The sequence below is a fragment of the Mustela putorius genome, unplaced genomic scaffold (assembly GCF_011764305.1).
Source record: "Mustela putorius furo isolate JIRA1106 unplaced genomic scaffold, ASM1176430v1.1 tig00000174_pilon_pilon_pilon, whole genome shotgun sequence".
In the NCBI taxonomy this organism is placed as follows: domain Eukaryota; kingdom Metazoa; phylum Chordata; class Mammalia; order Carnivora; family Mustelidae; genus Mustela; species Mustela putorius.
In genome coordinates this window covers 4,336,626-4,354,379 of record NW_025421304.1, presented here as the reverse complement: position 1 = coordinate 4,354,379, position 17,754 = coordinate 4,336,626, and the positions used below count along the sequence as shown (strand labels likewise).

The 17,754-nt window shown below is 51.4% G+C and overlaps 1 protein-coding gene across 5 annotated transcripts in view; it reads right to left on the bottom strand.

Moving 5' to 3' along the window:
• ANKRD27 (ankyrin repeat domain 27) overlaps nucleotides 1-17,754 on the bottom strand; it is a 52,553-nt gene that overhangs the window by 13,532 nt on the left and 21,267 nt on the right. For all 5 annotated transcript variants that reach the window (XM_045076001.1, XM_045076002.1, XM_045075997.1 and 2 more), the window contains exons 9-21: nucleotides 17,675-17,751; nucleotides 16,718-16,839; nucleotides 15,253-15,331; nucleotides 14,642-14,774; nucleotides 9,693-9,785; nucleotides 8,579-8,706; nucleotides 7,729-7,811; nucleotides 7,126-7,241; nucleotides 6,634-6,726; nucleotides 5,064-5,261; nucleotides 3,731-3,790; nucleotides 3,511-3,630; nucleotides 2,455-2,499 (exon numbers count right to left, since the gene is read on the bottom strand). In XM_045076001.1, the coding sequence (XP_044931936.1) occupies nucleotides 2,455-2,499; nucleotides 3,511-3,630; nucleotides 3,731-3,790; nucleotides 5,064-5,261; nucleotides 6,634-6,726; nucleotides 7,126-7,241; nucleotides 7,729-7,811; nucleotides 8,579-8,706; nucleotides 9,693-9,785; nucleotides 14,642-14,774; nucleotides 15,253-15,331; nucleotides 16,718-16,839; nucleotides 17,675-17,751 (1,347 nt within the window). The remainder of the gene's footprint in view (nucleotides 1-2,454; nucleotides 2,500-3,510; nucleotides 3,631-3,730; nucleotides 3,791-5,063; nucleotides 5,262-6,633; nucleotides 6,727-7,125; nucleotides 7,242-7,728; nucleotides 7,812-8,578; nucleotides 8,707-9,692; nucleotides 9,786-14,641; nucleotides 14,775-15,252; nucleotides 15,332-16,717; nucleotides 16,840-17,674; nucleotides 17,752-17,754) is intronic.

The window sequence follows — 17,754 nt, the reverse complement described above, 5'->3', positions numbered from 1 at the left end:
AACCTGAGCTGAAATCAAGAGTCAGACGCTTAACCGACCGTGCCGCCCAAGCGCCCCAGAGATTCCTTTATCTTAAAAGAGAACAGCGTGACAGCGTGGTGCTGCTTTCACTCCCGGTCCTGGAGCATTTCACAAGCACCAGGGCTTGTATTATCTAATTGTACTCTTTCAACAACCACTTGTCCCAGGGCGCCTGGCTGGCTCAGTGGGATAAAGCCTCTGCCTTTGGCTCGGGTCATGATCCCAGGGTCCTGGGATCGAGCCCCACATCAGGCTCTCTGCTCAGCGGGGGGCCTGCTTCCCTCTCTCTCTGCCTGCCTCTCTGCCTACTTGTGATCTCTGTCTGTCAAATAAATAAAAATCTTAAAAAAAAAAAAAAAAGACACCACTCGTCCCTTCTTTATTTTTTTAAGATTTTATTTATTTATTTTCCAGAGATAGATCACAAGTAGGCAGAGTCCGATGCAGGACTCGATCCCAGGACCCTGAGATCATGACCTGAGCCGAAGGCAGCGGCCTAACCCACTGAGCCCCCCAGGTGCCCCCCACTCGTCCCTTCTAACCTGGGAGAAAACTCACTCTGACAGGGAATCTCATCCAAAGCCACACAACTAGGAAGCAGTGGTCAGAACCTACACTCGGGCTCCCTGACGCCACTCCAGCATCCCCTCCACGCACTAGCCCCGCAGTAGCCACACAGGAACGCACTGAAGACCACCAGAAAAAGGTCAAATTTATGTTATAGTAGAAACTAGTCTCTAGAATATTAAATTTGAAAACTGGCAACAACATGAATACATTTCTAGGCCTGGTTCCGAGCACTGCGGAAGTCAGCACGTGCATGTGGGGAGTGACAAGGGGTTCAAGAAGGCCACCTTCAAGCCCAAAGTCTCTCCTCCATATCCCTTCCACCTCCTGACCCCTGAGCATGGAAATCCCAAAGGCCTTGACCCAGGAGCCTCAGCTAACAGGCTAGCTGGGACAGACCAGGGGAGGGAACAAGAACGGGGGGAGCAGGGGCAGGTGCCTCGGACAGGGGTTGGAGGCTGTCACGGGGTAGATCAGTTTGGGTGGGGACTCCTGGGCACCAGGCGGTCTGCCTCTGCTCGCCACCTTCACGAATGGTCAAATTCCTTTGACCCACCCACAGAAGGAGGAGGAGTGGGTATTCATGACCAGGGACAGTCATAATCGTTTCTCCACACAGACTACGCCACTGGTTCACACCAGGGCTCGAGGGGGCGTGAGGAAGTCCTACTCTGCTTCCTCCAAACAATGCTGAGTTCTCCTGGGACCGGTCTCATGAGAAGACACATATAGTATAGACATCCTTGTCCCATTCCCCAGAGGGACCATGTGTCAGTCTGGTGCACTGATAAAAGCGAATACACTGGAAACTACAATCAGATTCCGAACATCCCCAAGGCGGTCATAATCAGACTCTAGTAACTTCTATGCTCCACCTCATGCCGGATCATCTGCAAAAGGCCCTCCTGAACCACACAGCAGCATCAAACTCCCTCGTCAGATGATTTATTCTGAGCTCCTCATAGTAACCTATGTTACTGCTCCTTTTAAAGTGGAAAACACGGGACGCCTGGGTGGCTCAGTTGGTTGGACGACTGCCTTCGGCTCAGGTCATGATCCTGGAGTCCCGGGATCGAGTCCCGCATCGGACTCCCAGCTCCATGGGGAGTCTGCTTCTCTCTCTGACCTTCTCCTTGTTCATGCTCTCTCTCACTATCTCTCTCTCAAGTAAATAAATAAAATCTTTAAAAAAAATAAAATAAAGTGGAAAACACTTCCTTTCGGGAAGTCAAAGGCAAGCCAGGGAAACCATCCATGGAATCTAAGGAAGGCTGCCTCTGCTCTCCATGACATGACCAGATGTTCCCTGGCATCTGCAGGGAGGGCTGGGGCAGACACCACCCTCCCCCAGCCAGGCCTTCTCCTCCCCAAGCCAACAGCCAGCACCACCTCATCGGAACACCCTACCAGGACACCTGGGACACCTTGGACTCCCATGCCTCAGACCTCAGCCTCCTGCCCAGGTCCCACCACTTCCAAGGGGCCACAGCAGGGCCTCTGGGCTCTGGCACTACCCACTCCACCCGCCACCCCTCCTCTCTACCCGCCCTGCCTGAGCACCCTGCTCCCAGCTAGCGGACCGGGACTGGAGCCCACACTCTGTGCTCCCACACACGATGGGCTGGACAACACCTCAGCAGCCTCCTGGAACCTGGATGTCTGAAAGGCTTTCTGTGTGGCTTTATGACCACCTGCTTCCTTACATGACAGGGAAACACGAACACCTACATGACCCCATAGTCACTAAATGCAGCCTTGCCATGTGAAAGGGAACAGGACGTAGCTCCTGACTGAACCAGAGACCAGAAACAGGCTCAGCTCTTCTCACAACAGCAAGCTTTTTTAGACATGCTGCTAAAGACTCACCATTTCTAGATCTCCATCAGCAACCGCTCTTAAGAGTTTTTCTACCTTAAGTAAAGGAAAAAGAATGTTAGGAAATGATTTCAATAATAAAGTAGTTATAGAAAACCCAGAAACTCTCATTTGTCTCTTGGTCTGTGGAGTTTCAACACCTCATTCAGCATCTTGCAAGCACATCCCTGAGACTATCCGGCTGGGCTGTCCAGCAGGGCGCCAGCGCATACCGAACCCAGCTCCCCCTGACGCCTAGGGAGTGATCTGGTGACGTGGCCAAGGAAGACGCCGGTCACTGTGAATGAAAGCACAAGCCTACAGGGTCACGTGTACTCAGCCCTCATCACCTGACAGCTAAGAGCACACCAGGAACCATGCCAGGGCTCTCTTAGACCCTGGAATGTATCTCCTGGCTTTGTCTCCTGTGCCATCGCATCAAGCTAAGCTCTTCGGGCCCTCCAAGTGCAGGTCACAGCTCAGGGGTGGCAGGGGACGAACACCCTGCACAGAGGCAGGGAGGCTCCCCGTGCACAGGGAAACAGGCAGAGGAGTGTGGCCTGTTCATAGGATGGTCTGCTTTGTGGGCTGACGCCGGACGAGCTCACAGACAGGTTAAATGGAGAAGAAGAAAAAAAAAAAGGGCTATAAACTGCTTTTCACAGAATACAACAACGTGTTGGCAAGACGTCAGGATGACCACCACTCAGGCTGACAGGGATGCTTACTCAGTGGGACGTAAGGGTGGAGAACTAAGTTTGTAAAATGATCATAGATCTGAATACCCACAGGTGACTTTCCTTAGACTTCTTCTAGAAGACACCCCTTTCTCCCTCTGTCTCACACACGCACACACTATCCCCAAAGCAAAGAGCTGCTTTAGGAGCCGCACATGCAAGGAGCAGGGTGAGAACTCCTGACTGGGCTCCCCTCCGGGCCGTGCCCCACACGCTGGCCCAGCAATGGCAGCGGAGGCCCACTGGGCAGCCCTCGTCGTACGTGGCTCTTTAACCAGTTGCCTCGACACAGGGCTGCCCTCGCATCCGCCCTCCCATCTGGGATCCTCACCTCTCTGTAGTCCTTCTTGGGCTCCTCCTGTCTGGAGCTCACCAACGCAGAGGAGAAGCTGGAGGTGGAGGAGGCCTGGCTGATGGAGTCCACAGGGTGCTGAGGGGGCTGCACGGGGACCTGCGGCCACGGGGCCCCGACAGGAGAAGGGCCTCGTGAGGGCCAGAGAGCAGGCCGTGGTCTGTGGGGGGGGTGCCCAAGCCCAGCCCTGTTCACTCACCTCTGAAGACTTCCTCCTTCTTTCCAAGGGCAGATGATGGGCTTCCATTATTGACAGAATCTAGGAGGAGAAGGGGACATGAAAAATACTGAGAAAGGTTGCCAGAGTAGTGTCACCCGTTCGTCTAGCTGCCTGCCCATCTCCTCCGAACATCACGCAGCTCCACCACACCCCTGGAAAGACAGAGAAACCAACTCCCGAGTGGGCGGGAGCTCCTACAGGACCACACAGAGTAGGCAGACCTCACGACCACACGAGAGGTGGACATCGTGCTGTGTTTGGAGGACACACGCAACATAGTACTACTGTTCATGACAGAAAGAGGGCGGGAGGAAACACCTGGACGTGACGGGCACATCCGTGGCACAGGTCACAGAGTGGGTGTCACAGGCGTGTACTCGTCCCCAAGCTCCCTGAGTCGCACACATTAAATAAATTTGGCTTTTTGTGCATCCATCATATCTCAATAAATGGGTCAAAAGACAAAAACTGCGCTCCTCAAAGAGATGTGAACACCCAGAGAGAAGCCAGTGGAACAGAGCTGGGAGCTCTAAGAGTGGCCGGTAAAATGTCACGAGGCGGACGGCAGAGCCTGCGTGAAGGGAAAGGGCCAGAGGCCGGCATCAAGATGGCATCTCTCTCATGTGGGACACACAACCACCATACGCGGGACATGGTCCGATGGCCTCGGGCTGGCTACGCTTCTCCGGGGACATCCCCTGGGCCAGAGCGGCTGCGGGAGGCAAGGCACAGAGAACCGGCCTCTGCACGCAATCCCCCCGCCCCACTCCCCACCTGCTAATAAGCGGAGCACTTTCACGACACGCTGCCAGACCCTGACGTAGTTCCAGAAATCACCAACAGGAAAGGACTGATTCATTATGAGAAACCGTACGCAACGACGATCAGAACCAGCCAGAAGAGAAGAAGGCACTTCGGAGCTGAGGACGGAAGTAACAGGAAGACAGACTGCTGCTCCCACGCCACAGGCCCTGTCCCTGCTTCTCTCCACCAGAGCCTCTGCCCCATGTCTGCTCCCCCACCACGTCACCTGCTCTGAAACCAACCGCACTTAGGGGCCAGGGCCAACCCTTCTGGGACCATCTCTTGGAACAAGACTGAGAAAAACTGCTGGTAAAGCTGGAGATAATATAAATAAGTAAAAACCCACGGACGACCAGATCCCAACTGCAGCAGGAAGGGCGCAGGCCAAGTTCAGGCCTCAGGCACTAATGCACCGCTTGTCCAGCACAGCCAAGACCCAGTTTTTGGACATTGATTTTTTTTGTTGTTTTTTTAAGTGATACTGATGCTGAGATGAAAACAAAGCTACCTTTGAATTTAGTGCACACTTCAGCGGTGTTTCTTTCAGCCTGTTCTGGATCTCCGTGGATGCTCCATTTTGTAACAGCGTCTCTATGATGCCTTGGTAGCCCCACCGTGCAGCTATGTGTAGTGGGGTGTCCCCTTTCTCGTTACCGATGTCTAGTCTGCATGCCTGCACGTCGTAGTAAACCAAGGCCTTCACACACTAAAGAAAATGGGAAATACCACCAGTAAGTCGCATGCCATGCCGCAGGCAGTGTCTGTGGACCCCACAGCCTCGGTCCGTGCCCTACTTCCATCCAGGCTCCTCTCAGCAAGCGAATGTACAGAAATAAGAGAGACAGACCTCATGGTTACCTCCTCAGGACACATCACTTTTTTGCAAACTGTCGATCAGTAAAAAAAGGCTGAATAAATTGTGATATATCCAACTGTAGAAGGGAATGACCACAGCATGTCAGCGGAGACCGCTGTCCTGCTAGGCCCGCTTGCAAGGCCAGTCCCTGACTTGCAATGTTCTTCAGCTTGGATTTGTACAATGGCTTGCTGTATAACCCATCTAAATTGTGCAACAACATGGGTTAGGCTGAACACCTGCTTTCCTTCTAGGAGTCTGGAAGTCTGACATGTGGTAGGCCTGGCGTTATTTACACGACCAGTTTCCAGTAAAAATCCTGGGCCCTGAGTCCCTACAGAGCTTTCCAGGTTGTCCACCTGTCATATTTGCTGTTATAACTCACTGCTGGACAAACTGAGGATGTCCTGTACGTCTCCCTGGGGAGTGGACACTTGGAAGCTTGCATCTGGCTTCCTCTGGACTTCTTCTTTGCACCTTTTCCCTTTGGTGACTGTGCTCTGGGTCCTTTGGCCATTGTCCATCAGAGTCGTGGGACTACATGCTGAGTCCTATCAGTCATCCCCCGCAAAGCACTGAACCAAGGGGTGGTCTTAGGGACACAGACGCAACACATACAACAGATCACTGTGTAGTGACGAAAGGACGGGCTGGGGCTACGTTTACGGACCTCCAGGATTTCCATGATCAAGGAAGAAAGTCGCTTTATAAAGATGGAGAGGGTACCATTTCATTTTTCCACATCCACCCCTAACGCAGCCTCAGGCTTGGGTATGTGTAAACCCACCCCAGTGTTACCACACAGAGAAGATGGGAGAGGAAGCGGTCAGGACAAAAATCACAAACACAGACTCACACGCACACACACACACAGTTGGCTGTTAAGGGGAAACAGAAATGATGCAATTGTCACTATTACTATAAAAATATAGAAAGTAAAAACTGAAGGTGAACAAAGGTAAGAACCAGATGGCAGCAGGCAATGAATGAAAATGATTTTAATTTCAGGGTACGCTAACGGGCAATTCATGTTTGGATTTCTGTTATTTCAGCGGAGCAGCTGTAGTAAATTTAAGGCTTTTTTAATTAAAAAAAAATTACACGCCAAATGTTCCAGTAACGACCAACATGAAGCACGACATTCAACCAACCAGACGTTTGCATCTCCCGGCAAGTGAGAAGTGGGGAACTCGGCCACCCCGGGCACAGAGGCACCACTTACGTCTTCATGGCCGTAGGTGCAAGCCAGGTGGAGAGGCGTGTTGCCGTTGTTGTCCTGCACCTCGGGGCTGGCTTTATAGTGCAGGAGCAGCAGCTGCCGAGAGAAGAGAGCGTGCAGGTGAGGCCCGTGCTTCCTCAGGCAGCATGACCCAGAGGCTCACGGGGGAGGTCGCACCTTGCCACCTGCAACCTTAGTGACCTACGCTACAATTAAAATTCCACCCTCATGCTCATCCTTCCCTTTAAAATGTGGAGAGATTAAAGAACAAGGCCCACAGCCCCACCCTCCTCCCCCAAAGCCACCACGACGTTTCACATCGACACTGAAGGACTCTGTCCAGTGGGCCCACAGGGAGGTGTCGTGGCCTAAGACACATGGCCCACCCCGGCAGGCTGCAGCAGGGCCAAGCTGCGACGCAAGAGCGTGACCATGATGCAGCTGTGCGGAGCCAGGCTCCTGGGAGCACGGGCACGGGGATGGCACCCCGCTCACCGTGGCACTCTGATAGCCCTTCTGGCAGGCGAGATGCAGGGGGGCAGAGCCGTGATAGTCCGTGGCGTTCACCACCGCACCTCTGGAAACCAGGAAGTCAATGAGGGATGCCTGCCCTGCAGAACAGAGGGGTTTTGCCACGGAGAAGGAAAGAGCAGGGGCTCTCCGAACCCTAAACCTGGAGTCCCATTATTTTGCCCTCTTATTCTCTGGCAGGGAACACACTAGGAAGTGTTTTTCCCCTGGAGAGGAGCCTGAGCTAACGTTAAGTCAGACTCTTGATTCAGGGCACTCTGGAGTGGACCCCCCCTCCCCGCCACTGGCCCTCTGGAGGGGGCTCAGCTCTAGTCCACCTTTCAGGAACAGAAGGTAGGGGAAGAGAGTCTTAGATATCCACAGAAGAGTCCACAGTTCCTCAGTTCACAGGATGGAATACTGTGCAACTGCTAAAAAAAATAGCAAAGGCCCTGGGCACAGCCCACGACATGGGCCCTTCCACCCCCGACTCTGCCGCCCTGTCAGTCAGGCCTCTGCTGGGCCACCCCTGGCTCCATCCCTTTAAGGCAAAGTAGCCCAACCATAGGCCAACCCAAGACCACATACCACAGAGGGCGGCCACATGGAGCGGTGTGTGACCCCTGTCATCTCTGGAAAATGGAGTGACAATGGAGGGATCATTCAGCCTCCTAAAAGAGGAAGAAGAGGGGGGACACCTGGATGGCTCAGTTGGCTGGGCATCCAACGCCTGATTTTGGCTCAGGTCATGATCTCAGAGTTGTGAGATCAAGCCCAGCATTTGGCTCATGCTGGGCATGGAGCCTGCTTAAGATTCTCCCTCTCCGGGACGCCTGGGTAGCTCAGTGGGTTAAAGCCTCTGCCTTTGGCTCAGGTCATGATCCCAGGGTCCTGGGATTGAGCCCCGCATCGGGCTCTCTGCTCAGCCGGGAGCCTGCTTCCCCCACTCCCCCTCTGCCTGCCTCTCTGCCTACTTGTGATCTCTGTCAAATAAATAAATAAAAATCTTTAAAAAAAAAAAAAAAAAAGATTCTCCCTCTCCTTCTGTCCCTCCCCACCCCTACTCTCAGTCTCTCTTTCTAAAAAAAAAAAAAGAGAGAGAGAGAAAGATGGAAGATATAGAAAAATACACCCTAAGAATGGCAAGGAAAAGCCAGGCTAGATATGCCAGAGTCCTGGGGCTAGCAGACCCATCTCGGGGTGTGAGCCAAGCCGGATCTATTCAACAGTGTCCCAAAGCTCATCCAACCCCTGCTCAGTCTCCTGCAGGGTGAGGCATCTGGTTCCAGCGTCCCTGCCCTACCCACCCTGTAGGCTCTGACACCCAGCAGAAGAGCCCGACAAGGGGAAGGGAAACCACAGCAAACTAGTGGAGACATCTCCCCGGGCCTGCACCTCCCACATGCCACACACTGAGCCTCTGTGGGGAGCCTCTTACCCGGAGACAAGTTTCTCACAGTCATCACAGAAGCACAGAGGGTGACACATCCTTTGGACGGCATCTTTATCTTGGTCATCTTGGCTCAGAAGTCTCTCCACTTCTTTCTGGTTACCCGCCGCTATGTGCTACAAAGGGACGTCAAAAATACTATCAAAGTGAAGGAATTCTCTTCTTCAGGCGTGAATGTTTGGAGCCTCCTTACAGAAACACATATCTGGGGGCGCCTGGATAACATGACTGGCTGTCTGGGATGTGTTCTGAAATAATCTGGGCAGACACAAAAAGCAGGTCGGGGATGGAGACGAAACAGGACAGAGATGGCCACATGGCTGTGATTTACATTCTCTACTTCTGCAAATGCTATAAATCATCCGTAGCTTAAAACGACAACAGGACAAAATTCCCAGAGCAATGGTGGGGGAGGATCATGCCTCCTGGAACCTCAGAGTGGACACAGGCTCCTCCTTAGAACATGCCTCCATCCCGACCTCTTGGGTCCTAACAGAGCCTTGGTTTGGGGGGACAGAAATGGCTGCATTAGCACGAGAGCCCATCAACAAACAAGGCTGCGGAGCAGGGCTCAGCCCCGTGACTCCTGGATGTGTTCCTCTCGGGGAGCGAGACGCTTTGGGGAACACGCTGCCCCAGCCCCTACCCAGCCCTCGCCGACCACCCAGGAGGGCACCTCGCTAGCCTCCCAGGGGTCGGTCACATCTGAGCAGGGAGCTGCTGCGTGCTGAGCTCTCGCTCTGGCGCATGCTCCCATGAATGTCGGCAGCACGGGTTCCCAGAGCCCAGGAGAGGAAGCAGCTCTGCTGAGACCACCCAGGGGGGCACCTCAGAGCAGACCCTGACGAACAGGCGAGAGAGGACAGCCCAGGCACAGGGCTCCAGGCGTGCTGTCCCTCTCGGCCACGGCACAGCACACCTTGGGGGAGATGCACAGACGTCAAACCCCAGCAGCCCAACCATCCTCTCTGACCACCGACGTGAACTTCTGGTGTTGAACCAAGCACATCCCCCTGACAGATGCCGGAAAGATCTTAGCGATGCGGAAAAACGAAACATCCCTCAGGGGCCTGTGCCCTCAAGGGCCGTGCCGGTGTCTTACCTTAAACAGACAATCAATGGGAGTTGAAGTCATCTGAGACAATAGGCTCATTCTCTGCTTCAGGAACAGTCGGTCACCAAATCCCTCAGACTCCTGCAGGAAAAGCCCAATAATCGGTTTTATCAACTTGTCACATGTCCGTGCAGACCCTTCCACACGGAGAACCTGGGAGCAGTGCCGGCTACCTCCTCACGGAACACGGTCGGCAGAGCCTCTGTCCCTGGGCCAGAGAGCAGATCCTCATCGGCCGGCAAAGCGCTTCCCATCTGTCCCCCCAGGAAGCAGCTAGCTTGACGGGGGGCGGGCGGCGGGGGGCGGGTCTGGGGGGCACGCTGCCTCTGTGCGCGCATGGAATGTGTCTTCACTCAGTGTGGAATGTAGCACTTTCACACTAACCTCCTCTAGGCAGAAGCCTGGTTTGCCCTGGCCTCCTCCTCTCAAACCACTGCTCTACAGCCTGCAGAGCCCTAGCCCCTGCCACTTTATCTGGGCATACAGAGAGGACAACCATCTGACAGACTGTTCTAGATTTCCCAGTGTCACCCAGCAAGAGGGAGAAAAGTCTTGCTCTCTGAACATCCTTACTAAAATAGCAGATGAAGCTGCTGCCTTCAGCTCAGGTCATGATCTCGGGGTCCTGGGATTGAGCCCCACATCCAGCTCTTTGCTCAGTGGGGAGCCTGCTTCTCTCTCTCTCTCTCTCTGCCTGCCTCTCTGCCTACGTGTAATCTCTGTCAAAAAAATAAAATCTTTGGGGCACCTGGGTGGCTCAGAGAGCTGAAGCCTCTGCCTTCAGCTTGGGTCATGGTCCCAGGGTCTTGGAATCGAGCCCCACATCGGGCTCTTCACTCGGCAGGGAGCCTGCTTCCCCCTCTCTCTGCCTGCCTCTCTGCCTACTTGTGATCTCTGTCAAATAAATAAATAAAAATCTTTAAAAAATAATAATAATAAAATAAAAATAATAAAATAGCAGATGAACAGGGCCACCCTTCCCGAATCCCATAATACACGGGGGTCTCCCCTAAATAAGAAACCCAGGTCTTCATGTTACAGGTAATGTTTACTCAGATACACAAATCTAAAAACGCATCCTTCTCTATGAAATAATTCCTAGCAAGACAGTTCAACCCTCGCCCAACCACCTGCAACTTGACTGATGACAGATGAACTTCCTCAAAAAAGTCTCCGTGGGGGGTAAGAGGGGTTTCTGCCCCCAGCCAGCTACTGCCAGAAGAACTCACCAAACCCTGACAAAGGTATGGGATAAGGCCCATTACGGCTAAGTTCTGACGCAAGATCCAGCTAAAGACAGAGCCTGGGTGGCAGCTCAAGGGACAGCCCCTTTCTGGGGTCCTCTGTCGGCACGGTCCCTCACACCAGCAGCCCTAAGAGCATTAAACACACACCAACCCCTCAGAATGAGAGCCCATTTGCTGCCAGCTGCCAGTTGCTATATGAAGCTCTAACAACCTGTTTTACTCAGTGATTTGTAGCCAAGCAGATTAGGGTCAGAGAAACGTGAAAGACACTGTCATGTCAGTAAATGTGGGGTTTCCTTCCTCCACTCTGGCTGACTATATGAAGAGCGATGATGAAGAAAGGCAAGTCCTTGGGGCCTGAACCTTCAAGGAGAAATTACCTACTAGAAGAGACAGCACATCAGCTCAGATATATCTGGGAAGGGGGAATATGTTAGTTATGAGAAACCCAGTACAGTGAGAAAGACCAGAAGCCCACAAAGCTGGAACAGAGAAGGGAACCAATTCTTTCAAGGTTTTCCCTGGTTTTTGGTCTACAAAGGTTAAACTAGCGTCATCCCACTAATGCTCATTTTCAGTAAGCTAGTCTTTATTTACAAGACTTCTAAGTCTTTAAGCTTAAAGAATGCATATATAGTCACCTCAGGTACAATAAGATATTAAGGGGGGAAATTTCGGTGAAGCTACATCATAGTATATAAAGAGGCAATAGGAAGACAAAATTTGATTTACTGATATTGAGTCCTGACTGCTCTCCAGAAATGTCACCTGCTATGTGGAGAGCCACCTGAGCTCCTTTCCCAGGAAGGGACACGGACACATCACACTGGCCTCACACCTTCCAAGACAGAACTGCACTGGGACAGGAAGCCAGTCAGCAGCTAAGGCTGACCAAGGCCAAGGCAGAACCTCAGAGCTAGCATCACAAAAGACAAGGAAGCCATGACACCTGTTCTGTCAACACAGGTAAGAGCATCTCTAAGGCCTGTCCCACTCAAGGCCCAAGGGGCTGCTGGCTCCACAGCCAGCTGTAAGGATAAGGCACACCCTGTCCTGACACCTGATGGGACCAACTGCCCCCATCTAGGAAGGCAGGACCAGGACCAGGGGCAGACACCTCAGACAAGAGGGGCACAATGGGCGGTGTCCCCACATGGCCCACAGAAGCCATCCACGCAGGATGCCCTGAAGAACCAGGAAATGAGACACCCAGATGCAGGGTTGTTGGAAAAGCAAGCTGAGGACAGGAGTATCAGCTCATGCTTCACACAGGCACTTCCAAACCCCCTAGTTCATTCTTGGAAACTCCTAGCAAGAGGTGAAACATACAGCATCACCTTCAGTGTAGACACGAAATGGACAGAAACTGAGAGATGTGGACTTGCCCAGGGATAAATACAAGTACTGGGCTTGAACCAGCACCAGCATAAGAGGGGCCACCCCTCAAAGCCTCCCCAATCCAGGGGTGCCTGGCTAGCTGCTAGCTGTCGCTGAAGCACGTTGAGTCTCGATATTGGGATTGTGAGTTCTGGCCCCACCGTGGATGTCGAGGTTACTTAAAAATAAAATCTTAAATAAATAAATAAATAACAAAGAAAAACCAAAACAACTCCTCCAATCCCACTCCAGATGTTGTCTGAAGTCCAAGTGGGTGTGGGAAGCCGACCGGTGCTGTGTGGTCAGCCACCTCCTTCTACTCTGGTCAAAGGCTCCAAGTGTTAGCTGTCTACAGGCCACAGAAAGCAAGCAAGCAGGACAGCCAGCAAGGGAATGGCAACCCCTCCCTCCAGGCGACAAGGTGTGCCCTTGAACCCATCGAGAGGCATCAGGCAATTCCTACCACCAGCCTACGTGCCAATAAGAGGAGCATAATCTCAAATTTCAGTTAAAAATACAACTGGAGAGGGACGCCTGGGAGGCTCAGTCGGCTAGGCGCCCGATTCTTGGTTTTGGCTCCAGTCATCATCTCAGGATGGAGCCCTGTGTCAGGCTCCTCACTCACCGGGGCGTCTGCTCCACTCTTTCCCTCTCCCTGTCTCTCTGCTCCTCCCCCTGCTCACACACTGTCTCTCTCTCCCTAAAATAAGGAGGACACGCGATGTGATGAACACTGGGTGTTTTACGCAACTAACAAATCACTGAATGCTGCACCAAAAATTGATGATGTACTATATGCTGGCTGACTGAATTTAAATTTTTTTAATTTAATTTAAAAATAAATAATTAAATAAATAAATATATAAATAAAATCTTTTTTAAAAATTGTATAGGCACAGAAAAGAGACATACACCAAACCGTTAATAAGTCATCCCTGGCTGGTGAGTTTGAGAAAGGTATTTTTTTGTCTTCACTGCAAGTGTATACAGCTGTCCCTTGAACAACAGAGATCTGAACTGCACGGGTCCACTTGGATAAGGACAGCCACAGTACATTCCTCTAAATGCAATGTGCTCTTTCTCATGATTTCCTTAATAACATTTTCCCCCAGCTGACTTTATTCTAAGAATACAGTATAGGATACATATAATAAATACAATATGTGTTTTTCGACTATTTATATCATCAGGCCTCTAGCCAACAGCAGGCTACTGGTAATTAAGTTCTTGGGGGATCACAAGTTACACGCAGATTTTCAACCAGTTGTTCAAGGGCAACTGTATACTGTAAATATTGCTTATAAGCAAGGATTAGTCTCCTAATCAGAAAAACAAAAAACTATCCTTTCGGGAAAAAAGACTGTAAAATGCTATATACAATAGAATTTAAATCACGTGAAGTGGACATGGATGGGAGAAAGATGGGAAAACACATAAACATTTTAATAATAAATGATCTCACTCAAGTGCACCTATCTGGGCAGGTCTCTGGTTTTTTCCAGCTGTTTTAACTGATTATTACTTGGGGAGATTCTAAGATCGAGGGAATGCTCAGCCCTCAGGACTCCTGGTGTGCGATACGGGAATCTCTTCACCTTATTACTTTCAACACTGCTGAAATTCTGTGCATACTGTCACATTTTGCCAGCTGGTGCAACAAGCTAGCAACGCGATCTTGGTGTAAGATCTCACACGTCACATAGAAATACAAGTGCCTCCCCTAAGGAATGCTCACCAAGAACATCATAATAAGGCTGGTGAGTCCTAAGACTGCATTATGTCAATAATCCCATCACTTGCCTAGATATCCAAACTCCTGGTTTCTAGCCTCTCCCTTCTGCCTATGTGCTTTTTTTTTGAGGATGGCAAGGACTGATAAAGCAGACAAAGCAGACAAAGCTTTTAACTGTGAATCCCGGCCATATTCTGCCAACTTGCACACCCAACTGGATGCTTGACGTTTCAGGCTGCTGGATGGCTGTCAAGCCCCACAGTCCTTAGACAGCAGAGACCCCATCCTTGGGAGACCATTTAAGAATCCCCCTCCCCCAGGGTGCCTGGGTGGCTCAGTCAGTTAAGCGTCTGCCTTGGGCTGAGGTCATGATCTCAGGATCCCGGGATCAAGCCCCGTGTCAGACTCCCTCTCCCTCTGCTTCCCCTGCATGTGTGCTTGCTCGCTCTCCCTCTCAATCTCAAATAAATCTTGAAAGAAAAAAAAGAAGAAGAGCCACCCCTCTCCACCCGCCAACCTCAGAACCCTACCAAAGGTGCCTGGACACCCACAAAGGCAGGCCAGGGCAGGAGGGATCTTACGGGTGGCTTAACGGAGAGGCTTCCTTGACGAATATATTCGATCGCAGCCTCAATCGAAGTCAGGCAGTACCCCAATTCATCTTTTGCTGAGCTGCTGAATCTGAAGTTTTTGATGTAACTCAAATTTGCCATCCTAACAAAAGGAAGAGAAGTATTTTCACTGTTGTGGACCCAATTCCCACATCTCCAGGAACAGCACTATGGGCGTGAGTGACTGAAGTCGGTTAACTCCAGGAGCTCTGACACTGCCCACCTAAGCCCTGGAGCACGTAAGTAAAACTTCTTGGTCCTTTCCTGGAGTATGCCAGTTTTGAAAAAGCTGACTATTGTAAAGTGAACCGGGGGCTCCCGTTAGAAGAGGACGGGCTTTGGAGCCAAACACAAGTGGAGTCAACGTCCCACTCAGTCACTGACTAGCTGCATGTTCCAGAACAAGTAACATAAGCTCTCCGGGCCTTAGTTTCCCCATGTGTAAATGGGATAACGGACACCATCTGCAGCGCAGACACAGCCATGGACTCATAAGGGGCACACGATTTCCTGGAGTTAAGCTAAAACCACCCCGGTACAACGCTGCCATTTTGCAAAAGTATTTTAGCAGAAAATATTACCAGTTGGGGATCTCTGTTTTCACAAGCAAATACAACAGGACTGAGAGCAGATCATCAGCACACATGGTCTCCAAGTTAACTGCGGTGGGAGGGGGAACACATGTTCAAAGCCATCATGAGACCAACAAGTACATCAACGCCCCACCATCACCCAACCCACAAAGCCACAATCCAGCAAGACTACATATCAGGGAGAGGTTCCACTGCACAATCTCCTTGACAGTGTCCTGAACTGATGTCCCATTTGCGGGGAAAGCAAAAGCCCAGCATTCTCAGAACATGTGTAAAAGAAGGCAATTCCAAGCAGACCCCTCCCTCGCCACCTCCCAGGAGGTTCGAGTCTGTGAGGGCAGACACAAGGCAAAGGTGCGCCCACCTCTTTCCTCCTGAGATCATTGCCATTTTATACACTGCCACGTCTAATGCTCATGTTTAGCTTCTTTTAATTTTTTCACGTTTAAATTCTAAGGAATCCATTCACATGTCTAAAAAAATCTGAGTAGCACAAAAGAGCAAACTGGGGTTTGGTTTCTCCCACCCCTGCTGCCTGATCACCACCCAGAGGTTACTGCTCTTGCTGCCCTCCTAACCTCCCAGAGACAGCCCAGGAGCTCACCACCATGCATACAGACACACAGCTACCCCCCCCCTTCTGGAATGCCGTTAGAAGTGTACCACATACACTCCCTTTCATTTCACTTAATGCGCTTTGATGATCACCCCCTATCTGCACTCACAGATATGACTCCCCCTTACTTTTTTCTTAGCTTCTTTTGCTTTACTGTTTGTAAGGGAAATTTTTAAGCAGACACAAAATTAGGAAGAAGGGTCTAACGTACACTTGAACCCTCGTGTCTCCATCACCAGCTTGGAACATTTTTCTTGGAGATTAAACGTTTGTAATTTTGGCCAAAGAATTTTGTCGCTGGAACACAGCTGCAGGAGGGGGCCGGTGAGCACTGTGGCCCTGGACTAAAGAGCCAGCAGTGAACGTCCTGATGGGATGTTCAATGATCTCAGGATCTCAAGAGAATGCATGACAGGAAGTTTAAAGCCAATCATACATATTATTGTACCTCGGCAAGCTCAGACTTGCACTGTGGACAGTGCCTTTCTGGAAACAGAAAGCTATGGAAAAGGCAGGTTCTCAAAGAAACTGTGCTGTTTGGATTCTAATCTACAGACCAGCCGCATGGTGCCCGGGCAAGTATAGGGAAGCCTGGCTGGTTTGAGGTCACTACTTCTGCACCATTATTCTCTTGCCCTTATCTTGCCTATCCTCCCCCAGACCCCTGTTGCTAGGCACCCACGCATCAGAACAGACTCTGGGGTACTGACGCAGGGGTGCTCTGCGCCACATCAGCCCATCTGTGTGACCCTTCAGGACGACACTGCTCCTTAACAGACTTTTGCACCTGGACATAAGTGTCTGTGCCACCATCGGGCCCCTCCCCTGAGCACAAACCTCTCTGGCTGGGAGACTGGGTTATGAGCTGCACCACCTTTCGCAAACATATCAACTTCTGCTGTGGGGAAGTGCATTTGTTCAGCTGGGCCAGCTCTCTCTTTGCACGAGGTATGTTGAAGCTGCAAAATAATTCGGAAAGTGACAACTTAAGACCGCACTGGGCGGGCCCTTCTTCCCTGATCTAACAGCACACCTCAGATTTACCCTGCTTACGACAAGCCGTAGGTAACAACAAATGAAAAGAAAAACTCGGGCTCCAATCAGAGGCAAGACTCAACACCTCTGAATGTCCCATCAAAGAGGCAGGACGGTAGAATGTTAGGGAAAAAAAAATCCTTAGCAGGTGCCTGGGTGGCTCAGTGGGTTAAGCCTCTGCCTTTGGCTCAGGTTATGATCTCAGGGTCCTGGGATCAAGCCCCACATCAGGCTCTCAGCTCAGCGGGGAGCCTGCTCCCCCCCTCCCCCGCCGCACCCCCGACCCCGGCCTCTGCCTGCCTTTCTGCCTACTTGTGACCTCTGTCAAATAAATAAGTAAAATCTTTAAAAAAAAAAAAAAAAAAATCCTTAGCCCCAGAGTGAGATAGCTCAAAGGGGTTAAAACAGTCTCAACGTAAACACTTCATAATACCAAAGAAACATAAACTAATTCAAAAGCAGGCACCCATCTGGCAGGTGAGGTGCGTGTCTGTATGCGGGACTCACCTGGGTGAGCAGTGTGCCCATCAAGAGACCAGCTGTGCGGAAGCCCCACCCCTCAAGCTCCAGCTGGCCACAAGGGCAGGAGGGGGACCCCTGCCAACCCCAGTCCTTTATCTTGGGTCACAAGGAACTGCACTGCTCCTCGGAAGGAACCGAATGAAACCAGGGTGCCGTCCCTATGGCTGAGAGCCTTGTTTCCAGAAGCAGAGGCCCCAGCCCCTGAGGGGGCCGAGCTCCAGAGGCACACGCTCTTACCTGCACTCAGGTTTCACGCCGATGTCCTTCTGCTGAAGATCCTGAAGGCTTCTTGTGATTTTGTTAAAGGCAGCGTCCTA